This window comes from Helianthus annuus, chromosome 17 (genome assembly GCF_002127325.2).
Source record: "Helianthus annuus cultivar XRQ/B chromosome 17, HanXRQr2.0-SUNRISE, whole genome shotgun sequence".
Lineage (NCBI taxonomy): Eukaryota > Viridiplantae > Streptophyta > Magnoliopsida > Asterales > Asteraceae > Helianthus > Helianthus annuus.
In genome coordinates this window covers 30,445,460-30,469,018 of record NC_035449.2, presented here as the reverse complement: position 1 = coordinate 30,469,018, position 23,559 = coordinate 30,445,460, and the positions used below count along the sequence as shown (strand labels likewise).

Genomic DNA, 23,559 nt, shown 5'->3' with positions numbered 1-23,559 from the left:
TTTTTGCCATAAATGGTGACGTGTTTCCCGCTCGGAGATGTTAGTTTTATCTCTTTACGGAAGCACACGACCTTTGCATGGTGTCGAGATAGCCAATCCATCCCAACGACTACTTGAAATTCTCCCATCGACATCGGGATTAGATTTATCAAATATTCTTCATCGTCGATGCTCAGTTTACAATTTTCACATACATCACAAACAATAAAGCTTTTGTTATTACCTATCTCCACTTCTAAAGGCACAGGTAATTTTGTTAGAATAAATGAAGGATGTCGAATAAGTCCATATGAAACAAAGGATTTATTCGCACCCGTATCAAATAACACGTGTGCTGGAATTGAATTTACAGCAAATATACCTAAGACCACGTCAGGTTCAACCTTTGCTTCTGCGGCGGTTAGTTGAAAAGATCTTGCCTTTGCTTTCGGGGCTTCACCTTTCGGTTCCTGCCCATCCTTCTTTCCAACCAGTTCCGGGCATTCCGACTTCTTGTGACCCGTTCGATAACAATTGTAACAAACCGTCACTTTCTCCGGGCATGATATAGCCATATGTCCCATTTTCTTGCATATGGGACAAGGCTTATCCTTGTAACGGCATTCGCCTTTATGACCCTTCCCGCAGATTCTGCAACTTGGCGACCCGCCTTTCATATCAGATTTCTTTGCGCTTTCGTTTGTTCGTGCCTTCTTAGTAGGGCTTGGATTCACATCTTGTGCCCTTCGTTCACCCTGTTCTATGCTCTTTTTCAATTCGATCTCCCTTTCCCGAGCAGCATTGACAATCTCGGTAAGGGTCTCGTATTTTGAAGGGGTTATGAACTCTCTATACTCCGCACTTAGCATGTTATGGTAGTAATAGACCTTTTGTTCTTCGTTTGTCACCAAATCATCATAGAACTTTATCTTGTCCATAAACATCCCCCTGATCTTGTCTATGGATTCACCCTTATGTCTGAGTTGCATGAACTCTTCCTTGATTCTATTTATGACCGCTTTGGGACTATGGTGTTTAAGAAACGGCGTCTTAAACTCCTCCCATGTCATGGCCTTAGCCGCTTCACTTCCAATTTCCTTCTTTTTGTTATCCCACCAGTCTTTCGCTTGACCTCTTAATTGACCCGTACCATAAGCTACGTAGTCATTTTCATCACAATGAGTTCTCTCGAATACTCCTTCAATATCACTTAGCCATCGTTGGCACACAATTGGATCAACCTCCCCATTATATATTGGGGGTTTACAGGCCATGAATTCCTTGTATGAACAAGGCTTTCGTCCACCATGCTTTTCCTTTGCTGAATTGGAATCATCTTCCAATTTCTTGATTCTCTCTTCTACTATTGATAAAACTGTGTTTTGAATTTTATCAATAAAGCCCGACAAACTGTTTTCGATCGCCTTTCCAACTTCTTCGGCAATCACTTCCTTCATTTGTTCGGTGACTCTTGGCACCGCATTATCATTACCTCCCTCGGCCATCTCTATTTCTGAAATGTTTACATAGATTGTTAAACATTCCATTTATAAAACATGCTTTACTTGTTTTGATTTAATCAAGTTCATAACTTGATTCAATCACTCTTGTTTCAATTCAATCAAGTTCGTAACTTGATTTAATCATTCTTGTTTCAATTCAATCAAGTTCGTAACTTGATTTAATCATTCTTGTTTCAATTCAATCAAGTTCGTAACTTGATTTAATCATTCTTGTTTCATGCATTTCTTGTTTTTGAGTGAGCTTACACACTCTTTTCATGCATATTGTTCATTTCTCATTCTTTACGTAGTACATAATTTATTAACAAAATAAGTTAATTCTTACCGGACGATCGATCAAGCTTGAACCGAACACTTATTGACAACCTTGAGCTCTGATTACCAACTTGTAACACCCTAAATTTTACCCTTGATTTTTAACAAAATATAGTTTAAGTACATGACTTTCATTAACGAAGTTCATAAGTAACAAAGACCTTAGTCAACTAATGACTAAGTTAAAGCATTTTAAAAATTTGTTTAACATGTGTTTACAACCCATACACAAAGACTACAAAAGATCTAAAACATTGCGGAAGCTTCAAAATGGAGTGTTCGGTTCTTCATTTAATCACTTGATCGCCACCCATAAGATCCACCAAATTACCTATGATCAAAACCGTTAAAATCATTAGTTTTGACGTTGTTATATAATATAATCCCAAGGTTTAACATCACATTAGAAATAACAAAAATATAAAAGTTATTCTGGATCCACCGTAAATTACGGTATCACCGTAATTTACGGTGAGACCTGGAAATGTTTGGTCACCGTAAACCAGGAGATCCACGCCGTAACATATATGATCTTTACCGTAAATTACGGTACTACCGTAATTTACGGTAGTACCTGGAAATTCCATGTCTTGTTTGTTTTGTTCATTTCACTCAAACCCAACTCTTGGAATTTACTTTTCTAACAAACCACTACATCTAATTCTAGTAATTTAAACATGTTATATATTAAGCAATATCAAAGAACAATCCATCATATTCCGGAGCCTTAATCATGTTTTACTTGATTATTTGACCCGTTTGGCTCGTCTAAGGAATCCTCCGCTATGACGACTACCAACGAGTACCAACCGAATTTAATCAATCAATCAATATAACGACTTCATCGCTTAATTCAAAAGAACTCTTATTCAAAGATTCAATTACACATTAGAATCATCAATTCTAATAAATGTACGGGTCAAGTTACATACCTTAGCGCACGCCCTTCAACCGCGAATCACCACCAGCTTGTCCACTTGACGTTCCGGTATCTTGTCCTATAGAGTTCAGTTCAAGACATGTTTAGAACTCTCTTTAGACCTCACTTCTCATATTATACCAAAACATCATAATTATGCGTTAAAGCTTTAAATTTCTATTTCTTAAGCCTTCTTTGAGGCATTTCTACAAACACTATGAGGGCAGAATTTCTACATTATTTGCATTTAAGTTCATAGTTTGCTAGCTAGTTAACTTAACATCAAATAAGCCCTTATATAGCATTTTAATCATCATACCCTTCTGAAATCACTTTTCTATAATCAATTTACACTAGGATAATCATCTAAACCCTAGTGTTCATCATCATCATGTAAAACCCACAACCCACCTTCAAGGTGTTCATGGAAATTTCCTGAATTTGGTCATGATTTCACATGAAATTGGCTAGGTTTTACTTTTAATCACCATATCAATTCTAATCTAACCACATAACACACATGCAACATAAATCTCCAGATTTTCCAAAATCATGAGAAATTCAAGTAAAGAGATTTCATCAAATTTTACATACCTTAGAATCCTCTTGCAATGAGGATCACAATTCTAGGTTCTAATTCCGATTTCAACTTGAATTGAGACTTCAATTTACAGATTTTAGGAAGTTTAGGGTTTTGAATATGGGGGTGTCGCCCCCTGCTTCTTCTTGGTCGACCAGCACTCCTCAAATGGGGTGTTTGGTTTATTATTTTTTTTTTATCTATTTTAGTTACACATTTAACAACTAAGGTCCCTCAACTTTCTTCAACATATTATTTAGTAACTTTTAACCCTATTATAGACTATTTCTAGTCTTGTAATTAACTAGGTTAAAAGTTTCTAGTTAATAATTTCTCATCTATTTATACTTTATAGTTACAATATAAAGTTTTATATTTTCGGGGTGTTACACAATGGACGGGCCAAGAGTGTGGTGATGAGCCTCTTTATATATGCATATACATGTATGTATATGTGTGTGTTGGATTATAAAACAATGGGCCCGTCGCGAGCGTCAATGGAGGGACGATGGGGACAGGACGAACCAGGGGGTGTGGACGTGCCTCCACGGGGCTCGACTGCCCTCCGCGGTCCCCCACACCTCATAGCCTTATCATAGCCATATGGGGGAATAAGGTGTTCTTTAGGTTGATTTTTATGTTATTTGAATTTTCATAATTTGAAAATTATGAAACTATTCCATAATTTAAAAACTCAACTTTGGTTATAACCTGTTAAGAGTTAAATGTCTGGTTGGTCCCTGTGGTTTGCAGATATTGCAGAATTGGTCCTAAGGCTTCAATAATTAGGGGGGACGGGGCGCCCCGTGATGGTACCTCCATCACTCGTGGAATGCAAGGGAACACCGCCGCCACCCCTTTTTATCACTCGTCAAGTTTATAACACGTTGAGATTTTCATGCATAAAGAACATGCAATTTAGTTTTGTTTTTTTAATGATTTTGATAGTGTGTGATGAATGATGTACATTTCCACTAAAAACCATCACTAGTGATGGATTTAGTTTTGTTTTTTTAATGATTTTGATAGTGTGTGATGAGTCATGGACATTTCCACTAAAAACTATCATTAGTGATGGAATAAAGCTCGATGACATGGCGAAAATTGATTAGATGTTGTGAGTGATGAGTGAGTGGTAAGTGATGGGCACCCCTACCCCCTTACAGAGTTGGTCCCAATATTTGTAATTTTTGCATTCGTGTGGTCCTTATCACTAACTTGTGTTAAGTTTTTCAGTTAAGTGTGTATGAAATGACTAGATTACCATTTAACAGTTTAAAAAAATAATAGAGATGACTCACATTTTTACTCATCTTCCCTATCTTTCTTTCTATTTTTCTTTCTCTTTCTTCAACCCGTCTTCTACCATAACCACCACCATCCTTCTTCAACGCGGTCCATCTACCACCATCCATCTCCACTTGTCTGATTGTGTATTTTTGTGTAGGGATAGATTATGGTACAAACTTTTGTACTTTTCTTCTAGTTTTACTTGAACAGTTTTTTCTGTTTTTTTTTTTTAAATTTCTGATCAGTAGTTATGTGGTTTAACGGTTTTCTATGGTTAGTTATCAAATAACAGATAATATTAGAAGGGGTCATTTATGATAATAGCAAAGTATGAGGGTCGCTCATATACACTTGTATTAGTTCTAACATGTACTTAAACACCATCTCATCATTTAGGGGTGTAAACGAGCCGAGCGGTTCGCGAGCTACTCGAGATCGGCTTGAGAAAAAGCTCGAAACGAGCCGAGCCTTATCAAGCCCGATCCGAGCTTGAGCCTAAAAACAAAGCTCGTTTGTTTATCAAGCCCGAGCTCGAGCCTCACATGTGAAGCTCGTTATAGGCTCGTCGAGCCTTATCGAGCCTTAGTGTAAACGAGCCGAGCTTATTTAAACTTGTTTACAAGCCGACCTACCTTGAACCTAAAAATAAGCTTATTTAGTAAACGAGCCCGAGCCCGAGCTTTACTTATCGAGCTCGCAAGCCTAAAAAGTCTAGTATTTATATTATTTTTATTTAATATACTAATTATAATAAACGAGTCGAGCCCGAGCCGAGCTCGAGCTTGATAAAATTCAAACGAGCCGAGCTCGAGCTTTGAAAACAAAGCTTGAATCGAGCCGAGCTCGAGCCCGAGTTCTCATAAATTAATCGAGCTCGAGCTCGAGCCTGGCTCGGCTCGTTTGCACCCCTAATCATCATCATACTCAGTAAATCCTACCAATAGCAAAGTTAAGGTAGGGTCTGAGGAGAGTCAGATGTAGACAACCTTACCTCTACCCCGTAGGAATATAAAGACTACTTCCAGTGAGACCTCCGGCTCAATGGTAGTTTTGTATCAAGCCTTGGACATAAGGCACATAACACTCGGCAATTAATACAAAGGCCGATTAGTGCATGTACTCCCTTGTCTTTCGGCTATCAACGCCCACCCTTGTCTTTCGGCTATCCCCCTCTTTTAACATTATTTTCACGAAATTAGTAAAATAACGTTAAAATTAATGCACTTTCACTTTTGCCCCCCGAGTGCCCACACATATATACTTAAACACCATCTGATGAATGAAAAGGTATCAATGAATTGAATTGAATAGGGTTATTCTTTCTTTTTTGTGGTGTTCATCTCTTTATTGATCTTGAAATCTTGTTATTATACCTTAAAACCATTTCATCTTGTCTTCCAAATTGAGGCTTGATCATTTCGCTTAAGCGCGGTTGGTAGGTAGCTTATTTCACTTAAGCAGTTGTACGGGTCTCTTTGTTGCTAACTTTTTCATTGTTTAGTTTATCTTTTTCTTGGTAATGTGATTTTTCTGCACATCTATACCAACTTTGGTCAGGGCCGGCTCAACCATTTTGGTGGCCTAAGGTGAAGTAAAATCTTGTGGCCTTTTTTCCCAAAAAAATGTTTGTGATTAAAAGTTAAACTTAAAGGGCCCAAGTGTAATTATTTGAAAGATTGTGTTATAATTTAAAAACAAGAAAAAAAAATGGTGAACCAGGGATTCGAACCCAGGTCTTACCAACATCCATACATACACAAAACCACTACACTACCAACAATCAATCTATCGATAACCCACACCCTAAATCTTTTATAAATGGACTGTGGTTTCATAAAATTGTGGAGGCCCTATAGTTTTGGTGGCCCAAGGCCCAAGCCTCATTTGGCTTACCCTTGGGCTGGCCCTGACTTTTGTATCCTTGTTTATAAGTTGTTTCTAATTTTTATATTTGTATATTTTTTTCCATGTACTACTTTGTTACTGGTAGCTTTCTATATGTGTGTTGTGTGTATACATAGCCCATGTATACCAATAGCTTTGCTATTCGTAGAATTTTACTAGGTTTGGTTGTATTTATACGAACTTTTTGTCTCTTGGCTTTTTTTTTTTTTTTTTTTTTTTTGAGATACTTCAGACTTATGGTTTAGTTTTGTGATATTGCTATACAAATGTAGGAATTTGGAACATGAAAAGTCACAAATAAGTAACTTTTGGATTTTATGGATAGTATAATGTGTGGTTCAAATCACCTGCCAAGTCAAACTTGGAAGTTAATGCGTTCCACAGATTGTTTTTTTTTTTTTGAACGGCCAACGAATCCTCCAAACGGGCTACTGGCGAAATTCACCACATCAGGATACATTCGCCTCCGAACCGGGGAAAACCCTCACCTAGGGCCAAAGCCCGTGAACACTCGCCCGAAGGCACGACAGTGCGGTGAGGTAAAACCCGCTCAGTTCAAGGATCGAACTAGCGATCTCCACCTATTCGCCTAGTCTCCCATCATCACCAGGTGCCGCAGAAAATAATGGGGAGGGCAGGAATCGGACTTGGGTCCCTTAGAACACCAAGACTCTCCCTTACCACTCCACCATCACCTCTAGGTTCCACAGATTGTATTTCTTGATTTTTCAGCGAACATGATCATTTTTGGTATAAAATGATAAGCCTTGATGCGGAAATGTGGAGTCCACGACCTTTTATGAGATGTTGTGATGTCATTCATTTGTTTATTGAGTGCCAACTAATACTGATTCAAATGTACATGAATTCTGTTATGATGTTGCTCGATTCGGTTGGACGCATACATGCTCAAGATGAATCGGTATGAACAGAAATTGAAATCAGAAATTGCAAAGTATTTGGCTAACACCCAAACGTTTATTACTATTCAAGAAACTGACTCAAAACTTGAATTACAATTACTAATACCCAAAGCATGGTATTTATAATCTAAACACTCCTATTAGACTATAACTAGGATTGCTAATAAACCTATTGTTTTGGACATGATAATTATCACTAAATAATTAAACCCAAACACGTTTAAATATTCTAATAATTATCCACTCCATAGTTCCTTGCCTTGCACGCAAAGGAATCTCTTTTAATTCGAAATTTCCAACAATCACCCCCGGAATTTCGAACTCGTATCTGACAAGTCTTCAACTCCAAGCTTTTCAGTCATCTCCTTGAACTTGATCTTCCCAAGAGCCTTCGTCAAAATATCCGCCTTTTGATCAATGCCACTAACATGCTCGACCACGATATCTTCACGATCAACACATTCCCGAATATAGTGAAACCGGGATTTAATGTGTTTGCTTCTTCCATGGAAAACCGGGTTCCTCACGAGAGCTATTGCCGATGTATTATCAACACGTAACACCGCCGCTTGAATTTTCTTGTCGAGTAATTCACCAATTAATTCTTTTAGCCAAACCGCCTGACACGCGGCTGCACTAGCCGCCATATACTCCGCCTCACACGATGATAAAGCAATTATACTTTGCTTTTGAGAACACCAAGTAATTGGGGAAGACCCAAAATAAAACACGTGTCCCGTAGTACTTCTTCCATCGTCCGGATTTATGTTGTGACTACTATCACTGTAACCGACCAACATATTTTCTCCTCGAGTATAGGTAATGCCATAACTAAAAGTACCTTTTAAGTAGCGAAGAATTTGCTTGATGAGAGCTGCATGAGATTGCTTCGGGCATTGCATATACCGACTGGCTACTCCGACCGAAAACGCCAAATCTGGTCGAGTCTGTAAAAGGTACCGGAGACACCCGACCATCTTTCGATATCTCGTTGCATCAAAATCTTCTTCGTCTTCAAATTTAGAAACTTCCACGTTCGGGTCTATGGGAACATTAGTAGGATTGCAGTTAATCATACCGGCTCCCGTCAGTATTTTCTTTGCATACGCCTCTTGCTTAATTTTTATCTCGTCCTTGCTCTGCGACACTTCAATTCCAAAATAATAAGTAAGCATTCCCAAATCCGACATTTCAAAGTTTTTAGCCATCCCGCGCTTAAACTCTATAATAAGTTTCAAGTTTGAACCCGTCACAATTAAATCGTCCACGTACACGCCGATTAATAAGATGTCCGTTCCAATGGTTCTTCGGTATACGGCTTGTTCTTGCGAGCACCGGTGAAATTTCATATCTAATAAAATATTATTTAATTTCGTATTCCACGCACGTGGAGCTTGCCTTAACCTGTAAAACGCCTTCGATAATTTATAGACTTTATGCTCTTCGCCTTTTTTAACGAATCCTTCCGGTTGAACGACATAAACTTCTTCTTTTAATTCGCCATGTAGGAACGCGGATTTAACATCTAGATGATGTAATTCCCAACCTTCATTCACTGCGAGAGATAAAAGTAACTGAACTGTTTTGAGTCAAGCAACTGGTGCGAACACTTCGTCAAAATCAATTTCGGGCATTCCGACTTCTTGTGACCCGTTCGATAACAATTGTAACAAACCGTCACTTTCTCCGGGCATGATATAGCCATATGTCCCGTTTTCTTGCATATGGGACAAGGCTTATCCTTGTAACGGCATTCGCCTTTATGGCCCTTCCCGCAGATTCTGCAACTTGGCGACCCCCTTTCATATCAGATTTCTTTGCGCTTTCGTTTGTTCGTGCCTTCTTAGTAGGGCTTGGATTCACATCTTGTGCCCTTCGTTCACCCCGTTCTATGCTCTTTTTCAATTCGATCTCCCTTTCCCGAGCAGCATTGACAATCTCGGTAAGGGTCTCGTATTTTGAAGGGGTTATGAACTCTCTATACTCCGCACTTAGCATGTTATGGTAGTAATAGACCTTTTGTTCTTCGTTTGTCACCAAATCATCATAGAACTTTATCTTGTCCATAAACATCCCCCTGATCTTGTCTATGGATTCACCCTTATGTCTGAGTTGCATGAACTCTTCCTTGGTTCTATTTATGACCGCTTTGGGACTATGGTGTTTAAGAAACGGCGTCTTAAACTCCTCCTATGTCATGGCCTTAGCCGCTTCACTTCCAATTTCCTTCTTTTTGTTATCTCATCAGTCTTTCGCTTGACCTCTTAATTGACCCGTACCATAAGCTACGTAGTCATTTTCATCACAATGAGTTCTCTCGAATACTCCTTCAATATCACTTAGCCATCGTTGGCACACAATTGGATCAACCTCCCCATTATATATTGGGGGTTTACAGGCCATGAATTCCTTGTATGAACAAGGCTTTCGTGCACCATGCTTTTCCTTTGCTGAATTGGAATCATCTTCCAATTTCTTGATTCTCTCTTCTACTATTGATAAAACTGTGTTTTGAATTTTATCAATAAAGGCCGACAAACTGTTTTCGATCGCCTTTCCAACTTCTTCGGCAATCACTTCCTTCATTTGTTCGGTGACTCTTGGCACCGCATTATCATTACCTCCCTCGGCCATCTCTATTTCTGAAATGTTTACATAGATTGTTAAACATTCCATTTATAAAACATGCTTTACTTGTTTTGATTTAATCAAGTTCATAACTTGATTCAATCACTCTTGTTTCAATTCAATCAAGTTCGTAACTTGATTTAATCATTCTTGTTTCAATTCAATCAAGTTCGTAACTTGATTTAATCATTCTTGTTTCAGGCATTTCTTGTTTTTGAGTGAGCTTACACACTCTTTTCATGCATATTGTTCATTTCTCATTCTTTACGTAGTGCATAATTTATTAACAAAATAAGTTAATTCTTACCGGACGATCGATCAAGCTTGAACCGAACACTTATTGACAACCTTGAGCTCTGATTACCAACTTGTAACACCCTAAATTTTACCCTTGATTTTTAACAAAATATAGTTTAAGTACATGACTTTCATTAACGAAGTTCATAAGTAACAAAGACATTAGTCAACTAATGACTAAGTTAAAGCATTTTAAAAATTTGTTTAACATGTGTTTACAACCCAAACACAAAGACTACAAAAGATCTAAAACATTGCGGAAGCTTCAAAATGGAGTGTTCGGTTCTTCATTTAATCACTTGATCGCCACCCATAAGATCCACCAAATTACCTATGATCAAAACCGTTAAAATCATTAGTTTTGACGTTGTTATATAATATAATCCCAAGGTTTAACATCACATTAGAAATAACAAAAATATAAAAGGTATTCTGGATCCACCGTAAATTACGGTATCACCGTAATTTACGGTGAGACCTGGAAATGTTTGGTCACCGTAAACCAGGAGATCCACGCCGTAACATATATGATCTTTACCGTAAATTACGGTACTACCGTAATTTACGGTAGTACCTGGAAATTCCATGTCTTGTTTGTTTTGTTCATTTCACTCAAACCCAACTCTTGGAATTTACTTTTCTAACAAACCACTACATCAAATTCTAGTAATTCAAACATGTTATATATTAAGCAATATCAAAGAACAATCCATCATATTCCGGAGCCTTAATCATGTTTTACTTGATTATTTGACCCGTTTGGCTTGTCTAAGGAATCCTCCGCTATGACGACTACCAACGAGTACCAACCGAATTTAATCAATCAATCAATATAACGACTTCATCGCTTAATTCAAAACAACTCTTATTCAAAGATTCAATTACACATTAGAATCATCAATTCTAATAAATGTACCGGTCAATTTACATACCTTAGCGCACACCCTTCAACCGCGAATCACCACCAGCTTGTCCACTTGACGTTCCGGTATCTTGTCCTATAGAGTTCAGTTCAAGACATGTTTAGAACTCTCTTTAGACCTCACTTCTCATATTATACCGAAACATCATAATTATGCGTTAAAGCTTTAAATTTCTATTTCTTAAGCCTTCTTTGAGGCATTTCTACAAACACTATGAGGGCAGAATTTCTACATTATTTGCATTTAAGTTCATAGTTTGCTAGCTAGTTAACTTAACATCAAATAAGCCCTCATATAGCATTTTAATCATCATACCCTTCTGAAATCACTTTTCTATAATCAATTTACACTAGGATAATCATCTAAACCCTAGTGTTCATCATCATCATGTAAAACCCACAACCCACCTTCAAGGTGTTCATGGAAATTTCCTGAATTTGGTCATGATTTCACATGAAATTGGCTAGGTTTTACTTTTAATCACCATATCAATTCTAATCTAACCACATAACACACATGCAACATAAATCTCCAGATTTTCCAAAATCATGAGAAATTCAAGTAAAGAGATTTCATCAAATTTTACATACCTTAGAATCCTCCTGCAATGAGGATCACAATTCTAGGTTCTAATTCCGATTTCAACTTGAATTGAGACTTCAATTTACAGATTTTAGGAAGTTTAGGGTTTTGAATATGGGGGTGTCGCCCCCTGCTTCTTCTTGGTCGACCAGCACTCCTCAAATGGGGTGTTTGGTTTATTATTTTTTTTATCTATTTTAGTTACACATTTAACAACTAAGGTCCCTCAACTTTCTTCAACATATTATTTAGTAACTTTTAACCCTATTATAGACTATTTCTAGTCTTGTAATTAACTAGGTTAAAAGTTTCTAGTTAATAATTTCTCATCTATTTATACTTTATAGTTACAATATAAATTTTTATATTTTCGGGGTGTTACACAATGGACGGGCCAAGAGTGTGGTGATGAGCCTCTTTATATATGCATATACATGTATGTATATGTGTAACACCTCGAATTTTTGTGTCCAATAATGTGTTAACACGTGTCATTTGATTACATGTGGCATTCGATATTAAATAAAGGACTAATTTTGACAAACCTTGAAAGTATGTAAATTCGAGGGTTATAAATGTCAACCAAGGGTAAATATACTGTATAGTAACCCTAAATGATGCTCGTACCTTCAAGCGAATAAATCATGGATCGTACGGAAGCGAAACGCGGAAGAAAGTGAGAGATTACGAGCTACGGGGGGTTAACCGTGTCAACATGTTTAAATTATACCTCTGAGTGACCCTTTAACGTTCCCGAGGCTTTGTAACGGTGTTATACGCTCACCAGAATATACTATATAAATTCCGCGAAGTTCCGTTTTAAAACGAGAAAGTTATGATCAAATTCGTATGAGAAGGGTTAAAAGCGTCAATAATATAATTTAAGGTTTTCCGGATAATAAATAAATTAACCGGGGGCTTAACGATGCAGGTAAATAACGCGAGGTCCTTAACTGTAATTAATCAAGGGCCATATCGCAAAGTTACCCCTTCAAACCCGAAAGGTCAGGTTATTAATTACCAAAGATTCGATATTAATTACAAGATTTAGTAATCATTTCAAAAAGATACAATTTTAACCCCTTACGGACCGTAAAGGGTATGCCTTACGGACCGTAAGGAGGGGAATGATTGATTTTGATCCGCCTATGGCTTACGGACCGCAAGGCCGAAGCCATTCGGTCCGTAAGCGATGCCCAGCGACAGAAATGTGGCTGTTGGCTGATTTAAACGGCCAAACATGTGGGAATGGGTTTATCAGAGGTATGGACGCCCCCTACTCGACCCATAACACCTAGTGACACCTGCCATTCATCCATGGTCACTTGTAGACCAATGTGTGATGATCTTGGACCTTGTCTTTGACTATAAATAGGCTTGCATTGTTCATAACTATCACACACCTCAAACACACCTTCTCTGATCATTCTAAGAGCTCTCAAGCTTTCTTCTTTGTTCTCTAAGCAAGCCTAAGCTTCTGTAAGTCGTTTAAATCCTTTGTGGTTTAATTTTCTTAGTAATATCGCAAAAAACCAAACCGTCGTAACTACGGTTTGACTTCAAAATAAATCCGTGATGGCTCAGTCTTATGACGGATCAAAAGTAGTTATGTGTTGGTAATTATGTGGGTGATAAACCTCTAAAAGGGTTCCCTCTGATCACCACTCTAACTAGTTCAAATGTCGAGTCAAATGAACGTTTAAAAAGTCAACAGAAAGCCATTTTTGCGATTCTTGCATAATCTGTAATATAAATGCTATGAAACCTGTTTAGACACTCATAAAACATGATATTAAGTATATAAACTTGTTTACGCTCGTTTGAATCAACCATTTGCTATATTGACCCGGTTCGGAGCTGAATGTCGCAAAAGTTTGACTTTTGCTTTGACTTCAGTTCTGACCCGTTTTAGTGAGGTATAGATATGCCTTAGGACTCTCTTAGGACCAGGTTACATGATGGTATAACCCTCTGTGACCGGTTCATTGTTTGTCCGAGTCTTTTACGCATTTCCATTAATCGCCTAAAAGTTGACCGTAACGGCCTTTTTAAAATAAAACGAGTATTTCGGACGCGTGAACGGACCATAACCTTGCTTACTAAATTATAAGCATGTCCTTAAAGTTTCACGTCAATCCAAGGTCTAGAATGAGAGTTATGCTAAATAGCGCATGTATAAGAAACTTTTGTAATAAACGGCGCAATTAGCATAACGCCTATCTAAACCAAGATTTCGTCACCAAAACTTTTACCCACTGTTATAAAATAATATTTTTGGAATTTTAAAGATTTTTAATAATTTTTACCTTGCTCATAACCTGCGGTTATGGCTACGGTTCGGTAAATACCGAATATGCCCTTTTCGGCCAAAACTTGAGTTCTACAAGGTCTTTTGACCCGATTCCAGTTGCTACCGATTTTAAATAATAAATAAAGTATTTTAGACTTTATAAACTGTTCGGGAAACTCAGGTTTCCTGTAGAACTCGAAAAGCTCTTTAAAAATCTTTAAAATGACCGAAAAACCCCTACGGGGCGATATAATGACTAAAACTCGTTACGGGCATCACGGAAGGTATCCTACTGATACCACAACCTCTTTAAGGCATATTGACATAGGAAACAAGCGTTGGACTCTCATGGTTAACCGTTTCGCCTATTGTGCGCACGGTTCGGCTTATGAAACTAGTTTTCATAAATTAGCCGATATGGGTCAAACCATATGATTTTGACCCCAAAACCCAGAGTGTGAACCTTAAACCCATATAAAACAAGTCTCTGAACTTGTTGGGTCAGAATCACACTCCATTCTCGGTTTTCGCCTTTTCGCGCGATTAAACCGTGTTTATCTTTCGAAACCAACCGGTCTAGGCTACGGCCAATATAAAGACCCGTTAGGATTCTAATAGGTTAATTAAAACCTTCGTTCCAGAATAGGAGCCCCAGTAAAAGCTATCTGTGACGTAATCCATTAAGGAATATACTTGCAAAGGTAAATACTTTAACTTATTTTCCCTTATACGGGCTTGGGATACGGTATATTAATACCGCTTGATTGAGCATCATATCTTCCATCGCTTAGGTGGTTAATTGAATAATGTGATCGGCTCATTTAAACAGTCTTGTTACTTAAAAGCCTTTGGGGGGTTAATGACCGTTGTCCGGGATATCCTTGGCATCATTTTACGAAATGGCCACGACCTCGACATCCCGGTGTAGGCGTACACCCGGTATTTTATGTCGACATTATTATTATTAAAAGACGTAGCCGTTGGTTTTTACACTACGGTTTTACGCAATGTGGTGTGTCTATTAATCTTTAACCCGGACAGGATCCGGGCTACTGAACGCATAAAAGGACATGTAATTCGTTCACAAGATTTTAATAATTTTCCCAAGTTATAAAAGAGTTTGTGCCTTGTGCATTCAAATCAATTTTAATAAACATTTTCAAATGTGTCAGTTGAACGTATTTACCAGTGTAAACTGACGTATTTTCCCCAAAAGATTAAGTGCAGGTACTACACGAAATTTGGCTGGTAATAGCTTCCTAGCATCACGAATAGTCTCGCAAACTTGATGCTGTATCTGACTGAACAATACTTTATTTTATTTATGATCCCCTGTGGATACAATTCGACTTCTGTAATACACTCGATATTACATTCAAAAGGTTGAATTATATTTATCTTTATGCTTCCGCTGTGCATTCATATAATTGTGTGGTTTGACTATATTGTTGCCAACTACGTCACAGTAATCCCCCACCGGGCCCACCGGTGAGACACGTGGAAATCGGGGTGTGACAATATGTGTGTGTTGGATTATAAAACAATGGGCCCGTCGCGAGCGTCAATGGAGGGACGATGGGGACAGGACGAACCAGGGGTGTGGACGTGCCTCCACGGGGCTCGACCGCCCTCCGCGGTCCCCCACACCTCATAGCCTTATCATAGCCATATGGGGGAATAAGGTGTTCTTTAGGTTGATTTTTATGTTATTTGAATTTTCATAATTTGAAAATTATGAAACTATTCCAGAATTTAAAAACTCAACTTTGGTTATAACCTGTTAAGAGTTAAATGTCTGGTTGGTCCCTGTGGTTTGCAGATATTGCAGAATTGGTCCTAAGGCTTCAATAATTAGGGGGGACGGGGCGCCCCGTGATGGCACCTCCATCACTCGTGGAATGCAAGGGAACACCGCCGCCACCCCTTTTTATCACTCGTCAAGTTTATAACACGTTGAGATTTTCACGCGTAAAGAACATGCAATTTATTTTTGTTTTTTTAATGATTTTGATAGTGTGTGATGAATGATGTACATTTCCACTAAAAACCATCACTAGTGATGGATTTAGTTTTGTTTTTTTAATGATTTTGATAGTGTGTGATGAGTCATGGACATTTCCACTAAAAACTATCACTAGTGATGGAATAAAGCTCGATGACATGGCGAAAATTGATTAGATGTTGTGAGTGATGAGTGAGTAGTAAGTGATGGGCGCCCCTACCCCCTTACAGAGTTGGTCCCAATATTTGTAATTTTTGCATTCGTGTGGTCCTTATCACTAACTTGTGTTAAGTTTTTCAGTTAAGTGTGTATGAAATGACTAGATTACCATTTAACAATTTAAAAAAATAATAGAGACGACTCACATTTTTACTCATCTTCCCTATCTTTCTTTCTATTTTTCTTTCTCTTTCTTCAACCCGTCTTCTACCATAACCACCACCATCCGTCTTCAATGCGGTCCATCTACCACCATCCATCTCCACTTGTCTGATTGTGTATTTTTGTGTAGGGATAGATTATGGTACAAACTTTTGTACTTTTCTTCTAGTTTTTCTTGAACAGTTTTTTCTGTTTTTTTTTTTAATTTCTGATCAGTAGTTATGTGGTTTAACGGTTTTCTATGGTTAGTTATCAAATAACAAATAATATTAGAAGGGGTCATTTATGATAATAGCAAAGTATGAGGGTCGCTCATATACACTTGTATTAGTTCTAACATGTACTTAAACACCATCTCATCATTTAGGGGTGTAAACGAGCCGAGCGGCTCGCGAGCTACTCGAGATCGGCTCGAGAAAAAGCTCGAAACGAGCCGAGCCTTATCAAGCCCGATCCGAGCTTGAGCCTAAAAACAAAGCTCGTTTGTTTATCAAGCCCGAGCTCGAGCCTCACATGTGAAGCTCGTTATAGGCTCGTCGAGCCTTATCGAGCCTTAGTGTAAACGAGCCGAGCTTATTTAAACTTGTTTACAAGCCGACCTTGAACCTAAAAATAAGCTTATTTAGTAAACGAGCCCAAGCCCGAGCTTTACTTATCGAGCTCGCAAGCCTAAAAAGTCTAGTATTTATATTATTTTTATTTAATATACTAATTAATAGATAATAAACGAGTCGAGCCCGAGCCGAGCTCGAGCTTGATAAAATTCAAACGAGCCGAGCTCGAGCTTTGAAAACAAAGCTTGAATCGAGCCGAGCTCGAGCCCGAGTTCTCATAAATTAATCGAGCTCGAGCTCGAGCCTGGCTCGGCTCGTTTGCACCCCTAATCATCATCATACTCAGTAAATCCTACCAATAGCAAAGTTAAGGTAGGGTCTCAGGAGAGTCAGATGTAGACAACCTTACGTCTACCCCGTAGGAATAGAAAGACTACTTCCAGTGAGACCTCCGACTCAATGGTAGTTTTGTATCAAGCCTTGGACATAAGGCACATAACACTCGGCAATTAATACAAAGGCCGATTAGTGCATGTACTCCCTTGTCTTTCGGCTATCAACGCCACCCTTGTCTTTCGGATATCCCCCTCTTTTAACATTATTTTCACGAAATTAGTAAAATAACGTTAAAATTAATGCACTTTCACTTTTGCCCCCCGAGCGCCCACACATATATACTTAAACACCATCTGATGAATGAAAAGGTATCAATGAATTGAATTGAATAGGGTTATTCTTTCTTTTTTGTGGTGTTCATCTCTTTATTGGTCTTGAAATCTTGTTATTATACCTTAAAACCATTTCATCTTGTCTTCCAAATTGAGGCTTGATCATTTCGCTTAAGCGCGGTTGGTAGGTAGCTTATTTCACTTAAGCAGTTGTACGGGTCTCTTTGTTGCTAACTTTTTCATTGTTTAGTTTATCTTTTTCTTGGTAATGTGATTTTTCTGCACATCTATACCAACTTTGGTCAGGGCCGGCTCAACCATTTTGGTGGCCTAAGGTGAAGTAAAATCTTGTGGCCTTTTTTTCCAAAAAAATGTTTGTGATTAAAAGTTAAACTTAAAGGGCCCAAGTGTAATTATTTGAAAGATTGTGTTATAATTTAAAAACAAGAAAAAAAAATGGTGAACCAGGGATTCGAACCCAGGTCTCACCAACATCCATACATACACAAAACCACTACACTACCAACTATCAATCTATCGATAACCCACACCCTAAATCTTTTATAAATAGACTGTGGTTTCATAAAATTGTGGAGGCCCTATAGTTTTGGTGGCCCAAGGCCCAAGCCTCATTTGGCTTACCCTTGGGCCGACCCTGACTTTTGTATCCTTGTTTATAAGTTGTTTCTAATTTTTATATTTGTATATTTTTTCCATGTACTATTTTGTTACTGGTAGCTTTCTATATGTGTGTTGTGTGTATACATAGCCCATGTATACCAATAGCTTTGCTATTCGTAGAATTTTGCTAGGTTTGGTTGTATTTATACCAACTTTTTGTCTCTTGGCTTTCTTTTTTTTTTTTTTTTTTTTTTTTTTTTTGAGATACTTCAGACTTATGGTTTAGTTTTGTGATATTGCTATACAAATGTAGGAATTTGGAACATGAAAAGTCACAAATAAGTAACTTTTGGATTTTATGGATAGTATAATGTGTGGTTCAAATCACCTGCCAAGTCAAACTTGGAAGTTAATGCGTTCCACAGATTGTTTTTTTTTTTTTGAACGGCCAACGAATCCTCCAAACGGGCTACTGGCGAAATTCATCACATTAGGATACATTCGCCTCCGAACCGGGGAAAACCCTCACCTAGGGCCGAAGCCCGTGAACACTCGCCCGAAGGCACGACAGTGCGGTGAGGTAAAACCCGCTCAGTTCAAGGATCGAACTAGCGATCTCCACCTATTCGCCTAGTCTCCCATCATCACCAGGTGCCGCAGAAAATAATGGGGATGGCAGGAATCGAACTTGGGTCCCTTAGAACACCAAGACTCTCCCTTACCACTCCACCATCACCTCCAGGTTCCACAGATTGTATTTCTTGATTTTTCAGCGAACATGATCATTTTTGGTGTAAAATGATAAGCCTTGATGCGGAAATGTGGAGTCCACGACCTTTTATGAGATGTTGTGATGTCATTCATTTGTTTATTGAGTGCCAACTAATACTGATTTAAATGTACATGAATTCTGTTATGATGTTGCTCGATTCGGTTGGACGCATACATGCTCAAGATGAATCGGTATGAACAGAAATTGAAATCGGAAATTGCAAAGTATTTGGCTAACACCCAAACGTTTATTACTATTCAAGAAACTGACTCAAAACTTGAATTACAATTACTAATACCCAAAGCATGGTATTTATAATCTAAACACTCCTATTAGACTATAACTAGGATTGCTAATAAACCTATTGTTTTGGACATGATAATTATCACTAAATAATTAAACCCAAACACGTTTAAATATTCTAATAATTATCCACTCCATAGTTCCTTGCCTTGCACGCAAAGGAATCTCTTTTAATTCGAAATTTCCAACAATCACCCCCGGAATTTCGAACTCGTATCTGACAAGTCTTCAACTCCAAGCTTTTCAGTCATCTCCTTGAACTTGATCTTCCCAAGAGCCTTCGTCAAAATATCCGCCTTTTGATCAATGCCACTAACATGCTCGACCACGATATCTTCACGATCAACACATTCCCGAATATAGTGAAACCGGGATTTAATGTGTTTGCTTCTTCCATGGAAAACCGGGTTCCTCACGAGAGCTATTGCCGATGTATTATCAACACGTAACACCGCCGCTTGAATTTTCTTGTCGAGTAATTCACCAATTAATTCTTTTAGCCAAACCGCCTGACACGCGGCTGCACTAGCCGCCATATACTCCGCCTCACACGATGATAAAGCAACTATACTTTGCTTTTGAGAACACCAAGTAATTGGGGAAGACTCAAAATAAAACACGTGTCCCGTAGTACTTCTTCCATCGTCCGGATTTATGTTGTGACTACTATCACTGTAACCGACCAACATATTTTCTCCTCGAGTATAGGTAATGCCATAACTAAAAGTACCTTTTAAGTAGCGAAGAATTTGCTTGATGAGAGCTGCATGAGATTGCTTCGGGCATTGCATATACCGACTGGCTACTCCGACCGAAAACGCCAAATCTGGTCGAGTCTGTAAAAGGTACCGGAGACACCCGACCATCTTTCGATATCTCGTTGCATCAAAATCTTCTTCGTCTTCAAATTTAGAAACTTCCACGTTCAGGTCTATGGGAACATTAGTAGGATTGCAGTTAATCATACCGGCTCCCGTCAGTATTTTCTTTGCATACGCCTCTTGCTTAATTTTTATCTCGTCCTTGCTCTGCGACACTTCAATTCCAAAATAATAAGTAAGCATTCCCAAATCCGACATTTCAAAGTTTTTAGCCATCCCGTGCTTAAACTCTATAATAAGTTTCAAGTTTGAACCCGTCACAATTAAATCGTCCACGTACACGCCGATTAATAAGATGTCCGTTCCAACGGTTCTTCGGTATACGGCTTGTTCTTGCGAGCACCGGTGAAATTTCATATCTAATAAAATATTATTTAATTTCGTATTCCACGCACGTGGAGCTTGCCTTAACCTGTAAAACGCCTTCGATAATTTATAGACTTTATGCTCTTCGCCTTTTTTAACGAATCCTTCCGGTTGAACGACATAAACTTCTTCTTTTAATTCGCCATGTAGGAACGCGGATTTAACATCTAGATGATGTAATTCCCAACCTTCATTCGCTGCGAGAGATAAAAGTAACCGAACTGTTTTGAGTCAAGCAACTGGTGCGAACACTTCGTCAAAATCAATTCCGGGTTGCTGAACATAACCCTTTGCCACGAGTCTAGCCTTGTGTTTATTTAGTGAGCCATCCGCATTTCGCTTAACCTTGAAAACCCACTTCAAACCAATCGCTTTTGCACCATGCGGTAACTCGGTTAATGACCAAGTATTATTTTTATTAATTGATTCGATTTCTACGTGCATTGCTTTCATCCACTCCGGTTTATTTTTGGCATCATTAAAATAAGCCGGTTCGTCATCCGCAAGCAATAAAAATTCTTCATCAATAGTACTCGAATTTAAAACATAATCGTTAAAATGTACCGGTGTAACTGTTGCGCGATTAGATCTACGAACAACCGGCTCGGGTGTCGCCAAATTATTTTGTTGTGCATTACTGTTCACAAAATTAGAGTTAATATTTTCTTGAGATTCACGCCCAACTATACTGCCTTCATGATTTGAGTCATGTGATCCATTATTCCAATTTGATTTTTGTGAAATAATATTAGTAATTGATGGAATTTGCTGCAACAAATCACGTGACCCAACATTCACATTGTTAGTTGGGCCTAATGAGCTAGATGTCATAGTTAATGGGCTATGACTATGTGTATGTGCTGAACTGCTGCTGATGAGTTCTTCTGAGCTGCTGGTCAACGGACCAGTTGACTCAGTCCCAATTTCATCATTAAAATTTTCCGAGCTTGCATCTGTTCCAGAAGTGGACCCACCAAGTTCGGTATTTACGGTTCCATCTCCGGTGTCAATTACGCCACCAAAGTCTACCCAAAACATACCCGGTTCGCGAGACTCTTTGTTATTAAAAACAATATTTTTCCCCAATTCCAACCACGCGTTTCATCAAACTCCGTATCCCCGTCTCGTCCCACAACAATTCTTCGAGTCGTTGGATTGTATAAACGCTACGCCCCCGAACCTTTTTCGCTTCCAAGATAAACTAGACGAGTCGAACGATCGTCTAATTTTGGAAGATGCCCGCCAACAATTTTCAAATAAGCGGCACATCCGAACACCTTAAGAAATTGAAGATCCGGTTTCTTTCCTTTTAACATCTCGTACGGTGTTTTGTCTTCGTGTAACGCTCGTGTTGGAGTTTTATTTATTAAATTGGTTGAGTGCCTCACCGCCTCACCCCACATAAAATTAGGAACTTGTCGCGCTTTTAATATACTTCGAGTCATCTCCATTAAGGTACGGTTTCGCCTCTCCACAACCCCGTTTTGTTGAGGTGAACATGGAGCGGTTAAGTGTCGAATAATCCCTTCGTTTTCACAGAACCGGGAGACGTAAATTCTCCCCCTTGATCGGTTCGAAACGTCTTGATTTTTCTCCTTACTTCAACTTCCACCATGACTTTAAACTTTTTGAAGGTTTCAAACGCTTCACTTTTTTCCTTCAAAAGAAAAGTCCACATGAAACGTGAAAAATCATCAACTAAGACAAATACATACCTATTTCCCGCTATTGTGCTCGGAGAAATTGGACCGCATAAGTCTCCATGAATAAGTTCCAAGGCACGCGTTGCCCGAAACGACGCCGTCTTCGGAAAAGATTGTCTCGTATGCTTCCCGACTAGGCACGAATCACATATTTGATTTTCATGATTGATTTTTGGCATCCCCACAACCATATTTTTATTCACCATTTGTTTCATGGACTCGAAATTTAGGTGACCAAGTCTCGCGTGCCATAGCCAATTTTCGTTATCAATCCGAGCTTTCAAACAAACGGGTTTTCCAACTTTTAATTTAATCGTATAAAGACGATTTTTAGATCGAGTAACATTCATTAATACCTTGCCTTGAGCGTCACGCATTAATAAATAATCGTCTTTCATACGAATATCACATCCACACTCCGTTGCTTGACCGAGACTAATTATATTACTACGTAAACTAGGGATGTAATAAATATCGGTCATTAACCTTTGCTCCCCCGTTTTACCCAATAGTAATATAGACCCTTTCCCGCATATTCCGACTTGAGAACCATCCCCGAATTTAACTTTGCCACCAACACGCTTATTTAATTCAGAGAAAAAAGATATATTACCCGTCATATGGTTGCTCGCGCCATTATCCAAATACCACAAGTCCTTTTCTTCCGAACCGCTCTCGTAATTTTTTGGAATTACTTTTTCTTCATTCAAGTAAACGATTTCTTGAACATCTTGCACCATAAACAAAGACGGGTCAATTTCTTCCGCATCGATCAAGTTTGCTTGTTTCTCTTTCTTTCGCTCTGGACATCTCGAAACAAAGTGGCCGAACTTGTCGCATCGAAAGCATTGAACCTTCGAATAATCCTTCTTTCCTTGTTGTTTATCCCCTTCGTTGGACCCGTTTTCTGACCCGCGATTTTGACCAGATTGGTTTCGACCGCGTCCACCACCACCACCACCACGTCCACGGTTCGAGCCTTTCCCGCGTCCCTTACTCGAATCGCGTGAAGTCTGTCTAGAACTTGAAGAGCAATTCTTCATCTTTTATGCGTTCTTCATACGCCTTTATTCGACCAACAACATCGTCGAATGCAACTATTTTTAGATCCACAAGTTGCTCAACTGAGGCTACCATATGGATGAACCGCCTTG

At 38.6% G+C, this 23,559-nt stretch overlaps 2 protein-coding genes across 2 annotated transcripts; both read right to left on the bottom strand.

The window, feature by feature from the left end:
* Positions 1 to 7,736: 7,736 nt before the first annotated feature.
* LOC110923945 (uncharacterized mitochondrial protein AtMg00810-like) lies at positions 7,737 to 8,783 on the bottom strand. The gene has a single exon (XM_022167998.1). The coding sequence runs from the start codon at positions 8,781 to 8,783 to the stop codon at positions 7,737 to 7,739; it is 1,047 nt and encodes a 348-aa protein (XP_022023690.1).
* A 10,863-nt stretch (positions 8,784 to 19,646) lies between these two features.
* Positions 19,647 to 20,693, bottom strand: LOC110923944 (uncharacterized mitochondrial protein AtMg00810-like). Its single transcript, XM_022167997.1, has one exon. It carries the CDS (start codon positions 20,691 to 20,693, stop codon positions 19,647 to 19,649), a length of 1,047 nt encoding a protein of 348 aa, XP_022023689.1.
* Positions 20,694 to 23,559: the final 2,866 nt, after the last annotated feature.